We start from the raw sequence: 22,926 nt of genomic DNA, 5'->3' as shown, positions 1-22,926 counted from the left end.
TACTTTGTGCATGGAAGCTGTGTTCTTACCTCCTTTGTGTTAACCATTTTGTTATGTTTCTTTGTGCCACTGGAGCAGTTAACTTTCATTGTTTTCTTTTCTTGCCTGTTTGGACATTCTGTATTTGGATATTTTCCATCTGGATTATCCAGTTTGTTTTCTCTGTTTGGACAAGTACTCAGAGTAAGCCTCAGTTTGTTTTGTTTCCTTGTTTTATTAAATGTCTGAACTATTCCCCACCTGCCTAAGAGTCTGCATGTTAGTACTCTGTGATTTTGCTTTGTACCATCCATCTTCCAGTATGGACAACGGGCATGTGGTCATTACAACAGTAGTGCTCAACAATCCACCTTTGACCTAACGTTTCCATGTTCAGAAATGTTAAAAGATATTGTATGCTTCAGTTAATGAATATATATCTATATCTATATATCTATATCTATATATAGACATAGATATAGATATAGATATATTACAGTCAGAACGCCATCTAAAGCCACAAGTTTGTCAGGGATCAGAGAATGTTGGATTTGATCAAAATAGGTCTGTCATAACAGCCAGTTCAGCTTCCTCAATCGTGTGATCCTCTTCAGAGTCATCAGCTGTTGTCTCTGAGAATGATTCCAGGCTTCCTATTGGGTCGGTGGGGCTGCAAGACTGGTGTAAACCCTTAACTTAGACACATGGGAGTCTTGAGTCACAACTTGGCTTATTCTGACCACAGATGTCATCCATCACCTAGAATTTGTGTTGAATTGAAGTCGCATATCTGACTCCAGATGTGTAGCCCTGCAAGGATCTACAACGCTTCCCTCTCAAACTGAAAAATCTAGCCTCACCCACATGATAATTGTTGTCATGACTGGATATACATCTATATATGTTTTAAATTGTTGTACTTCATTGATAATTCAATGCAGTTGCTCAGGATGTTTGTAAGAGTTGTAATTTATAGAAAACAAGAAAGATTTTCTGTCTAGCTAAGCACAACAGTGTTTTCATCTAGCTGATTCATTGCTGAATCTTTATATAAAAATCTTTGTGTTGGTTGCTTTTCTCGGTAACAGACAACACATTCAATCATCATCTAATTTGGTGTGTCTATTGCTGGTATCCCATTGAAGTCAAACGCTGACTTTGAACTCAGTTGAATGCATTTCTTTTTGTTTAATTTTTTGTTTTGTAGGAGGAGAAAAACCTGCGACATTCATTTTACCAACTCACTGTAGCATTTACCTATTTTTGCACATCAGATCTGCTTGCAAAAACATCGAAGACAAATATGTAGGCAAAATGCATCTGTTATTTTTGTATTTTCTTTTAATCTCTATCCTTGTTAGGAAATTACATTGACATTGACATTGACATTCATCGCGGACAGCCTAACCAATTCATACCTAGCCTCAAACAAAACCCAAGCAATTACATTTTTCCACATTAGAACATCGGAACCAGTCTGCGGTCCCCATGAGGACTAGGGCTACTGATAAGGTTAGTGTTTATACCAGGAAAGGTCTGCAATAGGTAACAAAAACCACAACACACACACACACACACACACTGTTGGTCTGACTACTCCCCATCACTCAGTTACGGTAACTCGACTGTGTCTTGTGGAGCAGCTCGACTCATCCCCATAGACCTGTCGTACATGGTTCAGTGCCTCATTTTCAATTGTTCTTTAGACCTTCATAAATCACCCGTGTGTGTGTGTGTGTGTTGTGATCTCCGCCAGCTGTTCACACATTAGCAAGGTGGACTTGGATAACTTGACCCCCGAAGCATGCGCCTGCCATGTTCCTCTTCATTTACACCTTTCAGCCCTGCTGTTCAAGGTTGAATTATGTGAACCTTTTCCCCTTTTTGGAGAATCTCCACTACCTCTTTGCTCATTTATTCATTCATACATTTTTAAACTCATACCGTTCTCTGTCATTTCTGCTTTGTGTTGGCACTGCTCACTTTCATGTCACTATGTCCCATAAATCAGCCCTTTTCCTGTGTTATTGCCAGCTTTTTTATTACATTCTTTTGGATTCTTTCGCTCTGCTTTCAGCTCAGATTTTTCTGTCACCTTTGTCGAAATGTGGCTGTGTGCTTGTTTACCGTCTAGTTCTGGGATAACCAAACTAGTTTCTTGCAGGATGTCATCTTTGGCCCATTTTTTGGCAAATAATCCTCTATGGTTGCAGCATCTGCCTACTTGCGCTTGGTGACTAGTTTTATGGGTCTGGACCTGGCGTGGTTGAAAGAGGTGGACAGCATGGTGCATAAACAGGGGTGTGGAATGTGGGCATTTTTAAAATTGATAGCTTGCTTGATGAAAGGATAAAACCCAGTGGTGGGGTTGGATATTGTTTGGATTTTACCGATTCGGAGTCCGATTCTGATTCTCAATATCGATTCTCGTTCTAAACGATTCTCGATTCCGATTCTTTGAGATGTAAGTCAACAGGTCACAGCCTCATCAGGAGAATTTTTTTTGTGTGAAAAAGCCTTAACACAGGCCAATTTATTTATTCACATTGCCACTTTTAGTCAAAAAACAAAGATGTGCAGCCCAGATGATGTAGAAACGACTCAGATACAATTCCGTTTGCAACGAGGAGTTGCTGGTTGATGATGAAGGTTGACTCTGAAGTGGAGGAAGCATCGTGAGCAGGAGAGCGACGCCACGAGTTGAACACAGTATACTTGCTAATTGTTACACCATGCAGGCGGAGGTGTTTCGTCATGTTTGTGGTGCATCCTCCTTTGTCAGAAATTGTTTTTTCGCAGACGTTGCACTGTGCTACTCTGTCCTCTTTCAAATTAAAGTGAAGCCAGACTTTTGAGCATTTTTTGCAGTCCATGTTCAGACGACTGATGTTCTTGCTAACGGACGCACAGAAAACTCCGAGCGGAGTAGTACACGCCCCGAAAACAAACTAATGTGGGCACTCAGAACCGAAAACAAGAATCAAAATTCAAGAAGCTGCTTAATGGTTCCGGAACCGGACGTTAGGAACCGGTTTCAAATTGGAACTTATTCTCAGAACCCAACCTTACCCAGTGGTACTCACAAAGTAATCTGCCTAAAACCAAGTAGTGAACCATTAATGTTATCCTATGCTAGCTCGTCATGATGGCTATGGTGCTGGGGTCCACACTTGTCACCTTTCACTTTGTGTTACAGTGTGTTCAGCTGAGTGAGGACATTAGCATGGATTGGTCAGGTTGCAGTCCAGCAGGGGAGTGGTGATGAGGGAAAATCACGCTTCAAAATGGTACAAGATAACCCTAAGCTTGCATCAACCCTTTATGCATGTTAGCTCCAACATTTGGCTTGTGTTCCATTATTGCAGGTCCCAACTCCCCTTTTATTCCGTGTGATTTCTTTTCTCATCTGTAATCTTTGCCTTTAGGGGTATTCAGGCAACACATTTTGAAAAAAAATACTTCTGCAGCTATTTCAGCCTTCACTCTACAACAACTAGACCACAGGTCATCCCAGCATATTCCGCATATTCAACCTGCTGCCTTTCTTTGTGCTTAGTGGTCCCTTAGGTCTTCACACCCGGTGGGTACATTTTCCATATAGCAGGAGGTACCTTTCATAAGCCTCTTCATTTTCACCCTTAGTGTTATCTCACAGGATGAAGTCTCTCCTCTGGCCCCTATCGGTCCTTTACCGCTTATAGATTGCTAAACTCTGTCTATTTTGGCCTCGAAAGGACCTTTAGCTTTTTAATACAAGCTCAAGTACTTTATTCTGTGCAGTCTCTAATGTAGGTCTGATAATGTACCTCCTTGAATACACCTTGAGGAAGTGGAATGCATGTGTAGCTCCTCAAAAATGTAACCACAGGTTTGAGTCTCAAGAGATCTCAGCCCATACAATGTGAGGCATTCAGGCTTTAGACTTGGCTATAGCAAATAACATAATGTAATTAAATTGACCAGTAATTAACTGCTCAAACAATAAACAAATCTCTTACTCCATACCAAAACAGGTTTTTCTCACCAAAGCTTGAGTTTTTTTCAAAATAATCTCCAAAGTGTATGAGTATTGCAGTGTTTGACAGTTTTTGGTCACTAAAATGGAAAAGATAGAATCCCCCCCACCCCCCATTTTTATTGTGATGTGATTCTGTTTTGAATATGTTGTGATCGGATCACTCATGATTCTTCTTAGTGTCTGGGAGCTTGGAGTGTAATATTGCACAGCGGTTACCAACAAAGTAAAAGATAGAGACAAAATATATTCATATTAAAGGGCAATACATTCTAAAAATAACATTTAAATTCCAGTTGAATCCCTGACTGTGGCATAAGTGCTGTCAGTTCTTCTTTTGTGAAGTTCAAACATGCCTGATCCATCTTTTTTTTTTTTTTAGCAACCATCCCTTCTCACTCCTGCCAGCAGTTGTTTAGAAAGCCATAGCGTCAGGCATGATTTCAGATCTCAGTGTTTGTGGGTACTGTCCTTAAATTAATCTAATTACAACATTTAGAACGCAATAGTTGTGTAAGCAAACAAATGTAGGAATTTTGAGACAAGTGGAGGAAAACTGTGTCCTCATCAAAGATGGCTTTAAAAGAAAATGCCTGCATGGTGGCAGGCTGCAGGGATACACAGACTATACAGGGATAATCCCTTGCTTGTCATAATACAGAGATGCTTCACATTTACTTGTGGACTGCACAATTCCTGTCAGAGGAAAAAAAAAAAAAGTTGCAGGTGATTTGGTTGCAGCCGGTCCTGTCTGTCTTCAGGTTGGCGAGAGACAATAACAAGCGAGATTGCTGCCAGCAGGCGCTGTTCCTCATAAGGAATCTGCTCACTTTGTGGCAGCAATGATCCACAGTCAGTCTATGTGTTGTCTTCCTGTTGGGGCATGATGAGACATAATGCAAATGCTTTTGGCAACTGTGTCCAGGGATGCTGTGTTTCAGTCAGCTTAATAACTCAAGTTACGAAGGCATCCTCTCACCTAGAGTGAGTATAAAGGTTTCCATATGGAGAAGAGAAGGACACGTTGGGGCAAAATCAAACTGGTTGTATTGACCAAATCTGCAGGTGTGGGTATGGATTCTGTAACCTAAGGCAGTAGTGCACCTAGGCACTCGTCCACAAAGACTCCCTTTTCTCATATGTCTAGCAATAAATCTCTCAACTGGATTTTACAGACCAAGTGGTTGTCAGGTTGAAATCACAATAGACTATTTTGCTTGATGTGCAAAATAAATCTTTGATAGAATGTTGAACAACTTCAGCAGGTTCTCTCAAACTCAGATCACACCTAAAAATATCGTTGGCACAAACTGATGAACACAGCAAATAGAAAAATGATTAAGGGATCTGGATATGTGAAGACCTCAGATTTTTATTATGGCACCATACTTCCATATTGATTAAATAACATTTATTTGAGCTACAGTGTAGCGTGCACTAAATCCTTGAGTGAAATTACTCAGAGAAATGTGTCGGCTGTGATGTAAAATCAATGCTCAAAGAGGGGAAGAATGGCTTGAGTTAATTGTACTTCTTTAATTTGAATGATAAATGCTTCAGACACATTGTCTTTATTAAATTCACGTACATCTTCTCACATCACCTTTTTTGAGTTATGACTGATTCTCATTTGATGAAACAGACACGATTGCTTCTTTGGGCAAAAAGTCGATTGAGGAAGAGAAATCAAAATGTTTGTCATGCACAGGATATAATATCCTTCCTCAAAGTGCAAAGAGATAATAGGGCATCCCTGTATGTCTTTTAAATCTCTTTTAGTAGACAGTAATCATGTTTCTGTCAATGTATTTTGATGTAGATTTTGAAGTATGGCATTAAAAAGGTAGATGGAAACTGCAAATTTCAGAAAAAAAAAGTTTTTAGAATTGCTTGTGGTGGTTTATGCCTTTTTGTATGATTTAAATATTTTCAAATGGCAGATGTTTTCAAACGAGCTTGGGTTGTGGGGTGTCTTTCACTCAAACCTAATTTCCTTTTTTGTTACATTTCCAAAATTTGTCATACTGTAAAATTCTCTTAACAGTTCATAGGAAATCGCCCAAGTAGACCAGTGTGACCATGTATTTATTCATTTCTGCACATTTGTATTTACAATATTAAACTTGAGGCAAATCCTTGCAGTAATCAGGCTACTATTTTTGTGGTTATTTATGTTTATGCTCAGAAGATGAAGAAATCCTCTGATATTGATTCAGAAAATTGGATTCGCACATCTGCCCTGATGTCGTGGCTTCTCTGCATGTTTGACGAGCATCTCATTGAAACTTGTCCTTTTCTACAACCTACACTGGACTAGTTTTCCACAAGTGCGGCAAACCTTCTCTCACTGAGGTGACTGAATTTCTGCCGTGGTCTTGGATTACCTGAAATGCCAGCCATATTCTTATTGCCCTTCATCCAGATGCTCGACTCTCTGCGATTCTTGAGCTATGTTTACTTTAGCGCTACTGGCTATCCATTTATGGCCCCTATCAGCCTCACACACGTGCAAGTGCAATATTGATGTGCCCTGAGCCCTGATAACATCTCCATTTAATCCACAACCTCCTAGTCTGAGAGAGAGGGTTAGTAAATGAGGGGGAGAGAGAGAGAGAAGCTGCCAACCATCACACTGTTCTTTATTTCAGCTTATCTTTATCTACTGCATTAGCACAAATGAATTTATGGACATGGGAGGAATACTGGGGGGTCAGAACCCCCTAGACATGCCAGAGATGAGGAGGTTTCTAATTCAGAGTGGTGACTTTGCTACAGCCTAGCAACAGTCTTTGTATTGCTGGCATTTGATCAGGTAATTTGGAGGCGAAGTGCAAGGTCTTCCCTGTGAACACTCCATTATGCATTATAATGAATATAACACGAATGTTGTTTGGCCTACATAATGGGATCTGATTTGTTTGATTTGGTGGTCAGTGTGGCATAGTGCGCCCGTAGCACACACACACCGCTCTGCTGAAGGCTGATGAAATACTTAGTGCTGTGATTGCCACTTGTACGAGTTTGGGGTATGCATATGAGTGTTTGGCTGTTGTGTGATGTTTGTAATGACCTTCCACCTCTACTCTATTTGAATATAAATCCAAACCGGCATGCAGTAAAATACAAGGCTGAGAAGCTGTGCCACTGTTGGCTACACCTCTGTTCTATGCAGTCATCTATGGATGTGTTATGAATAATGCAGTGAGCATGAGGAGGGGAAGTGAAAAGAGAAGGGCAGTTTGAGCTTTTAGAGTATTTGACATCTGAGTGAACATGGACTGACTTCATATCTGGAGTGACGAACATCAACACACTGCTTATAGCCTGGCAGGGAGCCAGCGCGAAACTTTGCACACTTTTTTATTTATTTTTTAAAATTGCAACCATTACAACAGTGTTTAATTACACGGCATGTGGCCGTCACCCCAACCTGCACATGCATTAACACTCGCGTTCTTCTTAACATCCATCTTTGCCCAGATGCTTCAAAACATGCTTTGAAATATGTGTACGGAAACAAAGGTGTTCTATCTTTTTCTCTTTTTCAGCCCTGTTTCAAAAATGTTTGTATCTTTGTTCTGCATAGACATACCAATTTCAAAATTATGCTTATAACCACTATATATCCTTATGTCTGTGTATTTTCTTGCATTTATTTGCTTTGTTTGCACTGTGGCAGAAAATTCACTGTTCAACCAATTTGTCTTTGACTTGTTCTTCTCTTTGACATTGCCTTTGGTAAGGGTGCGCTGAAGTTGCTAATAGAATAGAAACAAGTCATTATTCTTCATATTAGTGTCATTGTCTGAAGAGTTTTTTTTTTTTTTTTAACCCAACACATGCAAAGTACCTGTGCATCTTCTTTAACGGCCTTCCTGATCACATCTAAGTGAGCCGCACTAAGTTTCCGGACTGCTGTGGAGTTTTGACCAGAGGCAATGGAAGCCCTGCAGCTTCTCAGATTAGGAATTGGTCTCACTTGCTTGCTAATTGCATGCTGATTTTAAGGGTTGTTTTTGAAGAGGCAGCCATTTTTAATGAAGCTCAAGCCAATGCCTTCAAGCTTTCAATTGCAGTTCAACCCCCCCCCCCCCCCACTCCACCCACCCCCAAACCTAACACATTTGCCTCAATTTAGTGAATACTTTTTTTTTGTTGTAGCTGCCAAATACAACCTTTGACTCAGGTCACCTTCACCCCCTCTGTCGGCCTTTTATTATTTTATTTTTTTTAGGTCACAATTATATTAGTATTCTATCTGTCACCACAGCCTAATTTAAGGGGTTAATGGAGAGATCAATTTTGATCAGAGTGATTCAGGATTTTGTCATGCTTCCCTGTGAATTTTCATGTGGTTTGTGAAAACTAGACATGCACAACAATATCAGTGTGTCATCAGTGTCCCGTTTTGCTCAAGCAATGTGGTCAATATATTATTTTCAACTGGTTTGGAAAAAAGAAACACATTCACAACATTACGGATTTTTACATGCAAAAAAAAAGTATATATCATATAGGCTTGTTTTTGTAGTTATAATATCGACATAGATGGCTATTGGTGAAAAAATCCAATACATGCATTTTGTGATAAAATAATCTGCTGCTGAAAAGACTTCTGGTATACTGAAATGATTGGTTTAGTTCAACGGTTCCCAACCTGTTCCAACTCAGGTCGTACTTTTAAGTCTCAAAAATGTCCGCAGCCCAACTCCAACCCCGTAAATACGGAGGCCATACAGTATAATCAGAGCACTTTTTTTGTTGAAGATTGAACATAATGGACTGAACTGAATATAGGAGAAACATGTTGGAAGCGCCGCGGTCACTAACACAGCATCTTTAAAATTAGCAACACATTCAGACTATTACAGTTTTCAAGGAGCTGTCCACACACACACACACACACACACACACACACACACACACACACACACACCCCAATCATTTAAAGAGCTGCCTATCAGCACCACACAGATATCAGGAATGACAAGCAAGGGGCTGTCTGTAACAGGCTAATGAACAAATGATTCATAAATAATGGTATCCCTCAACAACGGAGAAATATAACAATTTGACATCCAGTGTCAGATCCAAACAAAATCAAAATATCAAAAGAAGTCCATTGAACCGATGGGCTTACATATAAACACAAACCCAATATAAAGATGATGTAAATTCTGCTTGGGTCCAGCCAGATGAAACAATTCAAGCAAAAGCAATAATATCAAAGAAACAAAATTCAAAACCACACAGTCTTGTTTTTTTCCTTTGAAAATAAAAACTGCAGTGGATCATGTTAAGATATCAAGGTGTTGGTGTTTTGACAATGTTGCAGAACACAACCAAACCCAAATATCGAAACGGGCCAAAACACAGTTAATTTCCATCAGATTTCCCTCCTATTCCCGACTCCCAGCTTATAAAAGAGCATGCGTCTGTGCTATATAGGCAACGTCTGCTGGCTCAAAGAGGGGCCTCCATCCCTGACGCATTTCCACAGCTCATTAATGAAAACTTAATAAAATTGTGTTTTGATATTAAATCCTTATACAAACCAGTATACAGATATTGCAAATTTCAGCATGTAATGTTAGGCCTTGTTAGAAGAAAAATATTTACATAGCATACAAGCAAAAGCAATTATTGCAGCAAAACAAAATTAAAACTTTCATAAAGCTGCAGTGGATCAGTTCAACAACAGGCCAACAATATGTCACAGTCTCACCAGCTCATGAGCAACCAGATGCTTGATGTCTGGCACAATGGATGAGAGTCTCAGCCGAAGATCTAGCTCAACATTCAATTTGTTTCTGTACACAGTTACTAGTGCAGAAAATCCCGTCTCACAGAGGTATGTCATCAGGAAAAGCATCAGGAATCTCAGAGCTCTGTTCGCCAGATCAGGACAATGAAGAAGCCAAAAGCCGATTGTGTGCTTCTGTGAGAAAACCAGCTTCAGCGTAGTGTCACAAGAGAGATCTAGGAGACTATCTTGCTCTTTTGCAGTCAGGGCGGCAAGGGCCTAGTCATTGTGGCTGGCAATCACCATTACCGATGCTGCTCTCTGACAGCATCGGTAATGGTGACCCGGTGAAGCTGACTCTCTTCCTTTGTCAGAAAATCGTACAGATTTTCAAACGTGTCATTGTTCGACTGGTTAATACGCTTAGCCCACAGCGCCAGTTTTCTTATGGTCACTTCCACTTTATTCTGGACATTGAATGCGTTCACTGCTGTCCCTTGAAGACCGAGGTTAAGTCCATTTAAGTGGCTGAATATATCGGCCAGGTCACCCAACTTAGCCAACCACTCAGAATGACTGAAGCGCTGAGCGAGTTCAAATGTTGTGTCGAGAAAAAACATACGCACTTCAGTGTGTACCAGCAGCAGGTGATGATTGCTGCCCATGTCTCCATGTAACACGCCACATAAACATGTTTGCAATGGACGGCTCTTGATGAAGTTGACTGCTTTGACCGCCACGTTTAAACCAGTCTTCAGATCCGGGGGCATTTTCTTTGTAGCTAGGGCTTCACGGTGTATGCTGCAGTGGACCAATGCTGCTTGTGGAGCCACCGCTTTCACGCGCTGGATAACTCTGCTGTGCTGTCCCAGCATCGCACGGACCCCGTCAGTGCTCACTCCAACCAACAACTTTTGGACCAGTCAAACCTGTTGGAAACAAAAAAAAGTGTTCAAAATGTCAGAAATGGCAGCAGTTGAATGGGTGAGCAGAGGTTGTATAAAAACTCTTCTTTTATCCTGCCACTTTTTTTGTACCACACATAGGCAAGCAGGTTTGACAGACTTGCTATTTTGGTGGATTCATCCATTTGGAGTGCATAAAAGTGGCTCTCTTTTATGCTTTGGATCAGCTGCTCCGACACGTCTGCTATGTCATTAATTCTTTTTTTCACTGTATTATCTGACAATGAGAGGAGGGCAATAGGCTGCACTGCCTTCTCTCCCAACATCACCTCAACAATCTGTTTTGCTGCGGGAAGAATTAAATGCTCGCCAGTGGTGTGTGTGTTTTTCTCAACTTGGCTATGAGTTGGGAGACCTGAAAGGACGCTTCCACAGGCTTTGTGTTCTCACTGCCCATACATTCGATTATCTTCTTTTTACATTGATATCCCCTTGAGCTTGTTCTCAAAAAAATCCAGTGGTTTGGTCACGTACTGTCCATGTTTTGTCTCCAGGTGACAGCGTAGTATACATGGGTTTAAGGCTTCATTTCACAATGTCTCAGCGCACACGATGCACTGCGGTGTCGGTTCAGCTTCTGTGCCTGTCCAAAAAAATCCCAGCGCTACTCACTCAGCACTGTACTTTCTCCGACATCTTCTTTTTTGTTTGAAGGCTGCCGATTAACCATCGTTGTTTTGTCTCTTTTTTTACTGTTACTTCAGCGACGCCCCCTGACTACGGTAGCCATAATTAACTAATATTGATCCATATATAAGGCGCATCGGATTATAAGGCACACTGTCGGTTTTTGAGAAAATTAAAGGCTTTATAGTGCGGAAAATACGGTATTTTGGAAATGATTTGGCAGCCCACTTGCAATGCCTTTGATTCCCAACGGGGGCCGTGGCCCACAGGTTGGGAATCAATGGTTTAGTTCATTCTTTGTCTATTGGGGTTCCTTGTAACCTCCATGTTGTCAGCACTGAGCCAGGCAACAAAGGCAACATACATCTGTTACTCGGGCACGGGATCTTTCTGTGTGGAGTCTCCATGTTCTCACTGTGTCTGCGTGGGTTCTCTCAGGTACTCCAGCTTCCTCCCACAGTCCAAAGACATCAAGAGAGGACGAGGCCGATTGATACTCTAAATTGACCGTAGGCGTGGCTGAAAGTGTGAATGGTTGTCTGCCCCCCCACGACCCTTAACAGGAATAAGCAGAAGAAAATGGATGGATGGATTTTTACAACAATAAATAGAATAGATTCCTTTCTTGTAACTTGAGTAGTTACAAGCTTTGAAATGTATGTCTCTCTCAAACCTGGTGTTTTAAAGACTGTGAAGCACTTATGTGAGTCATCCCTGTGTCTCAATAGTAGATTGTTATGGAGCCAGTGATACTTACTTGGTCTGGGGGTTTCTTTAGAATGATATGATGCCTTCAGGCAGCTATTCCCAACCTATCCACTTTCATCTGTCCTTCTGCTTGGTAGGCAACTTGTGATGATGATAAGACAGATCCAAAACACACTACTGCTCTCAGCAGGTTTTGGATAGACTCAGTCGTCATGGTGATATCATTAACATGTCTTTGAAACACACAATATCATCGCCTGCAGATGGTAAGTTAGAAGTAGAGTCAATTATATGTATGCTGGATATCACAATAAAGGTGTTTTGTGTTATTTGAACAAGAGAAAAAATGTCAGCGGCTCTCTTGTGTAAATATTATATCATTCTCGACAAATTTGACATTCATGTTTTTGTTTTGAGACCTTCACCTGGCAATCAGCAAGACAAGAACAACCCCCCCACCCCCCACCCCCACCTGAGAATATTTCACTGGTTACCCATGCGGGTTAATTTGCATACATACTCTGCTAACGGCTTTGCTAGCGAGCAGCCTGAGGTAAAAAAATGAAGCACTTAAAGTGGGACTATTTCATCCAGAATGGAAACGAAGTCACATTTGAATTGTGTGATGCTTCTCTTCGGTTTAGCAGTATTAGTACTATGCTGTACCCAATTCAGAACAAGAGCATGACTACATTTGCAGATGTCTTGCAGCCAAACATTACGACTCTGCCCATTAGTTTGGTAGGGCACGAGGGAGACAAAGAAAGGAGCCATGGAATAGGTTTTGCTATCAAGAGATAATGTGACTTTACATTAGAGCTGCATGAAAAAATATTACAGTATTCTAAGGGTCTTCTTTTCTCACTTTCAATATGATATCTGCTTGGCTGTGGAAAATCACGAGAGATCATTTGTTTTCATCATTAAATCAGTCCTGTTTGGTCATTAAAAGTGGGACACAATCACCTGAAACTGATATTTCAGAAAATTTTGCTGTACAATTCATGATACAGAAACTATGCAGTATCACAGTAAAGTCTTCTCAAGATTGCCCTTCTAAATATGCTGATAAACACTGCGAGGAGAAGAGGAAGGAGTTACAGATCCTGCTTGCCAGAGTAGATAAGATAGCTCTGAATACCATCTCTTCCTATCTAAAGTTGCATCACAACTACCATCTATTTCATTGCATCGATGCAATCTGGTCCTCACTCAGGGCCTCACTGTCCAGTACACATCTGACAACCTCGCAGAAAAGCTGACTTGAAGGGGTGACGTCAATGGCCCTGTGTTGGCCTGCGTCCACAACACAGTCACCAATTCTCCAGTATGTGTCCACTAGGCTGGAATCGCATCTCATTTTTTTGCCGGTTTATGGTTGTCATTCTCTTAATATTGGCTTTTGCTTTGGAGGAAATGTCCGCAACATGACTTCATGTTGAAATTAGCTCAGAAATAAATTGGAGCGCATGATCCCCTTCCACCCCCTTTGTCCTTGTTGCAGTTCGAGGTACAGCATGCAGTGAAGCAGCAAAAGCAGCAAGGAGACGGCTTTCCCATTGTCCCTCAACCCACTGCTTCCATTATCCAAATCCATGAAGGTTAACAACTTCAAAAGACAGCACAAGCTATTATTATTCAGAAAATGCACTGTACTGTGATGCTACCATCAGCTGCAGTGTTTTATCAACATGGATATCATTGAGAATCAATTAGATTTGCTGTCAGGAGCAGCAAGATGTCTTCATTTGAATAATGATGATGATGATGGTGTTACCCACTAGTTGATTGTCGTTTGGAGCCTACTGTGTAATGTCCACTGGGCAAAAGGTGTCCCGCTCTCTAAATATGGAAGTACTGTACGGTGACTGGTCTCCATCGGTGATAAATTCTGTCACAAATCTGACTGAGTACATTTGGCTGCACATAACTTAATGGAGTGAGACAATATCAGTCGGTGCTCTTTTTCTTAAGTTGAGTTTTCTCTGTGCAGAAAACTGCACCCCCACCCCCCCACCTGCTGTGCGAGCACTGCAGTACTTCCCCTGTTTGGTGGTATATCTTCTGTCGCCTGCATTCACCTCCTGATCAAAGCTTCAGCAGAATAAGGCTCAACACAGCAGGGCTGGATCCTCTCTCCACAGCTATAACAAGACTGCAAATGCCAGGAAATAACTGGTCATGGTTATACGCTGATAAGTAAATAGATTGTTATGGAATGCATGAATAGATATATCAACATAGACACACTTTAAATACAGTATATATGGATTCTTGTGTGCATATGCTCAGCATCTGTAGAGTAATACTGCTGGCTAAACACATGTACTGTTGCAGTTTGTTCGACATTTGACATAAATATCAATGTATAGCATTTGTGTGCATACTGTATTATAACCCATTCTTATGACAAATTAAAGGAAATCAATATCTTCACTTAAGCTAGAATGTTATTTTATTGAATTACTCAAGCTCAGTCTCTTGCCTGTTACCAATTATCATAAAACGTTGATGATAGATCCTTTGTTGTGTGAGTGTAATTATGTCTTGTGCATGTTGGACCTGTTTAGGGAGTCCCAAAGCTTTATATTGGATTCAGTTTGAGGCGGCAGATCCAAATGAACACAAATAAAGGCAATAGGCAGGGAAAACTAATTAAAAAGACTCTAAATAAGCCTGTTAAACGAGAACTGTGTTGTAGTATGTCTGTTGTGGTTGAGTCTGACAGCTTCATAAATCAGTGTGACTAATTAGATGGTTATAAATTACGTCATCACATTTTTGCCATGACACGAGACAAACTGCCCTTAGTTTAACTGTGAGAGAGTTGAGGGGCTACTGTCATCGAGTTATCACGGAAACCAACATTTGCACAACCTCTACTAGAATGATAATTTCCAAATTTTCCCCCTGTTGCCACAAAACAGAAGATAGCAGATATTGCTTCTCATAGTTTTTAGCATGAGAAAAATATAATCCGCATCCCAGGGTTCTGAACAAGTCATAAAAGTGATTGGGCTGTCTCAGTCTTGTCTTTTCAAAAAGCTTTTAACCCCGGTGATTAGCCTCTGTCAGCTCCCTCAAGTCTCTCTGTGACACCTCTCTGGGCTTCTTATCACCCATTTGTTGCTTTTCATTCTGGATGTTGGGAGAAAAATCGTCATTAGCTCCTGCCTTATCTACTCCTTATTTTACCCCTGTGATGAGCCTTGTCGCTGGGATTCGGCTGATAATGATTGGTGCAGCAGTGTAAGCTTAATGGCTTCTCTTTATCTTCAAAGGCTTTGATTCTTCATTGTTGTTGCTTAGCAGACAATTAAGGGGTAAAGGCCGTATTGGTGACGGGTTTCTCTGAGTGTTTCTTAAGAGCACTGCTGAGTTGTGGCACCGGAAAAAAGAAAAAAAGAAAAGACAAAAATGCCATGGAACTTTGTTGGATGACTTACTTAACATTGTAAATGGACAGAATTTTTTTTTTCAATAGTCTTCAGTCAAAGGCTGCAGTTACTGAAAATTGCCTTCATAGATTAACCTGATAATGTATGTTTTTATACGTCATTGCATCTTGAAATATACAAATCATAACTGATAACAGTCATGCCAACAGTGGAAAATTCATCTTTTCAGCTCAAAACACGTTTACAAGGGAACGTCAACAGTTAACTTCAAAGGTGAGCTATAGATATGAAGACTTTTGACAGTGTATGTACATCTGTTTACAAAATGTAAGATGTTTGAAGCCATCTCCAATTTTTTTTAAGTAATAGCTTTATCAATTCAAATTTGACAGAATGTTGTAAGTAGTAATCCATCTCTTGCACAGATTTATAACAAATTATAAAGTTCAATACTTAGTAAACAAGCAATGTGAAAATGAAAATACCATGAACAGATGTCTAATGTCACAAGTCAACAGGAAGTTAGCATGCTGTTACAGCTATAAATCGCCTTAGAAATCAGTTCCAGCAGTGTAGCACCACGGCCGAATGACCACGCGCCTGTAACATTACCTCAGCCAGATGTGTAAGAAGGAAACAGCTCTGTCCTTTACTTCTTCTGGGCTAATTAAACAGGAGTCAGTTCATTATTCGGTTTGACAGCTCTGGATTAAAATGTACCTCAAATGTTTTGACCCTTTACTTTGGTATGGGGCGTTGCATTTTAACACCCACATGTTCATAATTCAAAGAGCTGTCATTGTTGAAAATATTCAATGACTTGACCTGTGTAATTATCACCGAACTCCATGAAATTAAATGCCTTCCTGCATGGTGTGAAACACATTAAAAAGAAAAGATGTGATTATTCAGTGTTTAAATTTGTATTTGAAGCTTTGTAGGTGAACCAGAATGTCAAAAAAAAGTTTCTGGTACACTTTGTGAGTGTGTGTGTGGAACTGATGTGTGTGTTGTCCAACAATATGAATATTTGGATGATGGGGAAGATGACAGTTGGATGAATTATTTGGCACACCTGCTCTTTCTACGAATGTTTCTTCAAGCATGTGTGCCCTCCTTTGTTGCCCCCTCCATGGCTGGCTGTCTCCCTTGTGCACTAAGCTACGGTGTGTTAAGCTGTATTGTACTGTTGGAGCATCCTGAGTGCTTGTGTCAAGGAGGCTCGCACGCTTTGCCTCAATCCTCTGAGCCATGCAAATAATTGTGTTCCTGACTGATGTCCCATGCATTTTTCATACCGGAGCTTGACTGCACGAGCAATGAGCAAAAAGTATTTTCCTCCCACCTGCTCCCACCTTCTCACCACTGTATTGCTCACCTTCCTGCACCTTCTACCCTCACCTCATGCTCATCCCTCCACACACACATTTCAAGCCTCTATCAGTGAAATCAATGGAATTGATTCTCCTGGGGTTAATGGATTTTGCTGCCAAGGTGAGGAGGATGCACTTTAATCATGGCAGATCTTAAATATTTTATCAGGGAGAGCCAAAGGTTCAGAGCTGAAACTGGCAATGGAGAGGCCGAAATGACAGGGAGGGAGGGAGGGTCCACTGTGCATCTCAGCATGCCACTGTAACAATGGGCCAAACGTTTACTTCAGAAAACAGCAGCAAAATGCTATCAGGTAGGGGGTGGCGGGGAGGGGGGCACTTTTGTGTTTGGAGACAGGAAGTAAAGCATTTGACTTTGCTGAAGAGGAAAAAAAAAATAGGACCTCAGTCATGGTTGACGGCGATGATAGCGACATGTGCAACTCTTCTTTTTCAGCATAATATTCATAAAATTATTCCAGGATGGATTTCTTTGTCATGGCAGCTCACGAAGCATTTCCTTGTACTTAGTGGTAGTTCTGTCATATATTAACCCAGCAAAACTGCACATGCACAACGCAGTTCCATCAGACATATTTTACTGCCTGATATGGTAAAAAAAAACTCATATTGGGATTATTATTTATAATGTTGTAATTCAATTTCAAACAATGGTGTTGTGAAATGACTGATGAATATGTATTTTCCAACTCAAACATACAAAACTTAGACTAGCATAAAAACACAAGCGCTGTACTGTTTTCAACATAATGTTTCACCCTTACTAATTAATACATTTACAGTATTGTTTGAAAACAAAGACATTTGTAAATTCTGTGTAAATAGTATAAAAGTACCATAGTAAATCAAAAGGCACAATGGAACTACTTTGTATATAAATTTAATTTGGTCATCATTTTATTTCCTGTTGGAGTTGCCTATGAATCTGTTAGAGATGCACTTTAAATCTGACTTTTTAAAGTGTGGGGGCGGGGGGTGTCACTCAGGTCATGCCGCTCTTCCTGAAGAATGTACCGTGGACAGCTCAACTGAAATGGAGCAGAGGAGATCGATAGGCAGACAGAACACTTCACTTAGTTTAGTTTCCTAGCCTGCTTGCTTCCCGTGGTTTTAAATACAATTTACAGCCCTAATTCCATTTCCCTGCACTGTAGACATTCACTGACTGAAAAGAAACGACAGGCGAAGTGAAGGGACAGCCGACAGGAGAGAGAGCTGCAAGCTAAAGAGCTGCTTCTCCCTGTTGATTTCAGGTGCCTGCTGCTCACATTATTGCATGTACATAAAAGTGTGCGTGCGTGCGTGCGTGTGTGTGTGTGTGTGTGTGTGTGTGTGTGTGTATATATATATATATATATATATATATATATATATATATATGCACACACACATATAATAGTTTGGTTTTTAACCGCCAATCCATAACCAATGTCCAATGGGCTCCAGGATTTAGGATGTATTGCTGAGTTGAAGTGTTTCAGTAATGTGTTGTGAGTTTGCGGCACGTTTTCTTTATGCTCTCCATGCGATGTCAAATTGGTGATAGTGTTTGCTGGTGTTCTATTCATTAACTTGCGCTTTCTTGAGTAACCGTTGTTGAGCTCTCAGGCCCATCATAATTTCCTGTTGTAGAATGGAGGCAAGTGGACCCCTAAAGGTAGAAATCAGGGAGCGACAGAGATTTATCAGGGGAGGAATCCAGGATTGAAACTAATCTGGGGCAACTAACCCTGACAGATCAACCGGTTTACCACAAAGGGGTGACAAAAGAACATGGATCTAAAATACAAGGGGAATAATCACACAAGAAACAAGTGGCAGAACCCCAAGGAATCTAAGGATTGACTTGCCAAGAGGACCAGGGTGACTGATGGCAACTGATGAAACGCAAGTGAGCACAACAAAATTTACGAGAAAGCAGGCGACAGGAAGTACGACAGTACACAAGACGCAAGAGGGTTTGATTCCGAATCAAGCAGTGAGCAACTGATGCACATCCTTACAGGGTTGCACTGACCATGAAATTCTGGGCTGATATTGATACTTATATTCAAAACAATAATTCGACCAATGGCGATGGGTTTTTAACGTTGGTTTATATTGTTTTCATTGATCTTGAGAAATGGAAAAAGATGTCTTCATTGAAAAGAACTCATTTATTTTAAAGTCTTATAGGCATTTGTCACACCATCTCTTAGGACAAATTCATTCTCCACATTTCAAAAACATCATTTTATATAATAACCACTGCCATCTGCGAATGCCACCTTATTTGGAGGTGGACGGATGGTCGTCAACAAGGCAACTGTCGGCCGGTACGATATATGGGTTTCTTGTTAAGATGTCAGAATCAAAAGAGTTAAAATTATCTTTGTCTTTCGGCTTCAAAAAGTTATGCTGAGTGTTCCTGCCAGTCCTGAATATTTGATCAATATCACAGGTCTCAAGCAGAGACACACAGTAGCTCAGACCTCCTCTGATCTTCTCATATAAAAATACAGAAGCAGGCCACTTGTCATTTAGTAGGACTTCAGTGAAACTTGTTAGAGAGCCCAGCGGTGACTGTAACATTTACATGTGCTCGGGGTTTTTCTCTTATCCTGGCTTTGATCATATTCAGGGTGTAATATTTCCATTGCAATCAACAGAAACCTGGTTATTGATGGAATTGTTACACATAATTCTGTTATTCTATATCCAGAAATTCATTTCTGCTGAGCCTAGATCCTGACCAGCAGCCCTGGAGTCGCCTCGCCATCTGATTAACAGTAATAGAAAACTGCCACGGCTAAAATCTATCCTATAGATTACCAGTACCTGTTACCTTCATTTCTGCATTCAGATCGTCCCAGCAAGTTATTTAATTATTTTATATATTAAATTAGGGAGAGAAAAAAAACGTTAATCAATTTATCAGCACTGTGCTTTAATATAAGCATTTCAGGACATTTGCTAAATTTCATTTATGGCCCTAAGTTATGTGCATGAAAACAACAAACATAGCCAAAATTACAGTTACAGAGAACAGCTCATACATAGTCCATTACAGTCAAATTTGCCCTCAACACATGACAAAGCTAAATACCACACAGGCTAAATCAGTGGCTTTCAAAGTGGGGGCTGCCAGGGGGTGCTAGGGGGGCCTCAGAAAATTGGAAGGAAGATAAGAAAAAAGGACAAAATAGAATCAAATTCTTTTTTTTAATCCTTGTCATATTTAATATTATTTAAATCAGAGGGAGGTTCTGATTTCTTTTGTTCCGTTTTTCTCTGACAGTTTGTTGAAAACGTAATTATTCACTGGGAATATAATACAGAGTTGAAAACATGTTGTCAATAATACTCTTATGCTAAACAAATGTAATGATTATTGAATAGTGAATAAAAGTAAGAAAATCATTTTAAAAGTTGATGTTTCTTTACATAGTTTGTAGCATTGTTGGTGGGTTTGCAAAGGGGGTCCCCGGCCAGAGGCTCATGCTGTTTGGGGGGCCATGGCATGGAAAAGTTTTGGTAACCCTGGGTTAAATTACACATTTAGCCAAGAGCCCTCAGGTTGGCATTACATAATTTAATGTGTGCTGGAGGTTTGCTCCTCAGGTGCTCTATTATTTCCTATTTCCTGCTGCCAACATGTCCAGTAATCCGACCTGCTTGCTTATTAAGTTTGTCTGAACGTGAGTCCTCCTCCCTCCAGTGTTACAAGGTTATTTTTCCATGATTTTCGTAGTCTTCAAAGAATAAAACAGTCAGATCATCTCTGAGATCTCCATCCAATATTGATTTCTCAAAAACATCACCGGGCCTTGTTGTGGTTTCTAGGCCTACAAACATGTTGATTATTTGAAAAGAAAGTGGGATTAGAAATTCTGCTTCTTCTTTTTTTCCTATGAAAAATACAAGTAAAAAATGATGACATGATTTTTGCTGGATTAACTCTTCACTGAACATGTTCACTTGTGTGCAGAGCATCTCTGCTGCAGCGCGATGCCTCACTTGTGATGGTACGATGTAACACATCATCTGAATTCTGAAGGTCTTGTGATTTAGATGTTATAATTGCACACTGCGATTATTTTGATTAACTGTGCAGTCCAACACATACGTAGACATTTTCTCCCCAGTGATTAAGCAAACTAATCAAGCAACTGATAATCCAGAAAACAACTGCTCACTAAATCAGAGTTGATGCATGACTTTGCCATTATCAGCACAATGGCATAAAATTAATTAACAAACGAATACTCATAGTAAGCTAAAGGGTTTCAGTGGTCTGAATGGAGTTTTACATGGTCAGCTGGGTCCAGGATGGGTTCCGTTTCATTACTTCAGCTCGCTTTTGAACATGGGGACGGGTCAGGTTCTGTTTTCTTGGCTCTGCATGGTTCTTGGTCCCATCTTTTGAATAGTGTACTATCCAGTTCTATTTTGGTCAGTTCACTTCGGATTGATTACAAATTCTGTGACCTCTGATGACCTCAATCATGAACACCAGTGTTCTTTGCACTTGTCTAGTTTAGATAATTTAATGTTTTCCATCCATCGTTATCGTCATCTTCCGCTTGTTCCTTACTATTAAGGGTCGCGGGGGGGTTGGAGCCTATCCCAGCATCTATGGGCGAGAGGCGGGGTTCACCCTGGACAGGTCGCCAGTCCATCGCAGGGCCAACACACAGAGACGAACAACCATTCACACTCACATTCATACCTACGGTCAATTTAGAGTATCAATCAGCCTCGTCCCCAAATTGCATGTCTTTGGACTGTGGGAGGAAGCCGGAGTACCAGAGAGAACCCACACAGGAACAGGGAGAACATTCAGACTCCACACAGAAAGATCCTGTGCTGGAGCCGGGGCTCGAACCCGGAACCTTCTTGCTGTGAGACCACTGCACCACCGTGCAGCCCAATTTAATGTTTTCATATATTTTATTCTTGTTTTTAACTCCATACCACATAAGCAATAGAGTTCTGCTGTTTCCCCAGAACACCAACTAAGAAGTTGGATGTCACAGCAAGACAGGCAATGTGATGTTTAAATAGAACGCTGCTCATTTTCAGACTGCCCCTTAGATGTCATTCCAGGGTTGCATTCGTTTGTTCTTATGAAAGTAACAGAAATTGATCAAAAGTCCAAACCCTGGGTCATTTCTCTCCTCTGCAGTACTGGCAGGGAAGTGGAGTGGATGTGAACCATCACTGGTTTCAACAGAAATGCCAGACACTGCCCACCTAACTGCTATCAGAAAGGTGTGGGGGAAGCAGGTTTCAGAAATGTTTTGACCATTCAGCTAGACTTTATCCAGTAAACCAGCCCATTAACTCCCTACACCTTTGCACATGAAGAGAAGCTGAATCTTCTCTGAATACCCACGTAGGGAATAAAGGTATACTTTTCATTGTGTCTACAAGGGTTGATTTGGGTTTTTTTTTTTTGGGGGGGGGGCAGATTTTCTTCTAATGCACATTTACTCCAGACGAGTATACAGGCAGTGAGATTTTTATTAACTCACACGGGTTGATCAGTTGATCTCATCAGTGCAAAAGCAAGATGTTTTTGAAAAAGAACAATATACAATTTTATGCAAATAGTATCAGTGTTTTTTGCCAATCGAGTGTTATTTAACATCTCACAAAATTAGCCATGCCGATAATTGTTTGGGCTTTTTTCAATTACAGTTTGAAATCAGTTTGATATCTCCTACCTCAGGATTTTAGACAAATCCTACAAGGCTTACATTGTCAGTGAGAAAATAATTGGCTGCAATCTTGAATAAATCGATGCAAATAACAGAGTATGAAGTGCATGAAAACCCCACAGCAAACCTGGTCAGTATTAGACAGCTTTTTAAAATTACATGAGTAAATCCTGCACTCTCGCATTCATCGCCGCCTTGTTTGGCAAAGTGGACTCGACTGTGTATAAATGTCAAAACAAGAAGGAGGTTTTCTGTTCTATGGTGATAATGTAATGAGGAATTAAACATTAATAATTCAGGGTAATAATTCAGCGTTACCGACTCCACCTCAGTGATTGAATGCTTTTGTCCACATGTAGCCTAGCGGGGGCAACCCTGCGTGCTGCCAGCCTGTAATT

The 22,926-nt window shown here is 40.6% G+C and overlaps 2 protein-coding genes across 7 annotated transcripts in view; one reads left to right on the top strand and one right to left on the bottom strand.

Annotated features, from left to right (window-relative positions):
- inpp4b (inositol polyphosphate-4-phosphatase type II B) overlaps positions 1–22,926 on the top strand; it is a 232,724-nt gene that overhangs the window by 49,026 nt on the left and 160,772 nt on the right. The window lies entirely within an intron of this gene.
- On the bottom strand, positions 535–10,612 carry LOC147257672 (zinc finger BED domain-containing protein 5-like). Its single transcript, XM_086210329.1, has 3 exons — positions 10,047–10,612; positions 9,720–9,882; positions 535–669 (listed from the first exon to the last, which is right to left on the bottom strand). Exons 1-3 carry the CDS (start codon positions 10,610–10,612, stop codon positions 535–537), a joined length of 864 nt encoding a protein of 287 aa, XP_086066455.1.

The sequence above is a fragment of the Aulostomus chinensis genome, chromosome 8 (genome assembly GCF_037954235.1).
Source record: "Aulostomus chinensis isolate RoL2024-O1b breed Wild chromosome 8, RoL_Achi_v1.0, whole genome shotgun sequence".
NCBI lineage: Eukaryota > Metazoa > Chordata > Actinopteri > Syngnathiformes > Aulostomidae > Aulostomus > Aulostomus chinensis.
Note: the sequence above shows the minus strand (reverse complement) of the source record. Positions and strands in the feature narration are given on the sequence as shown.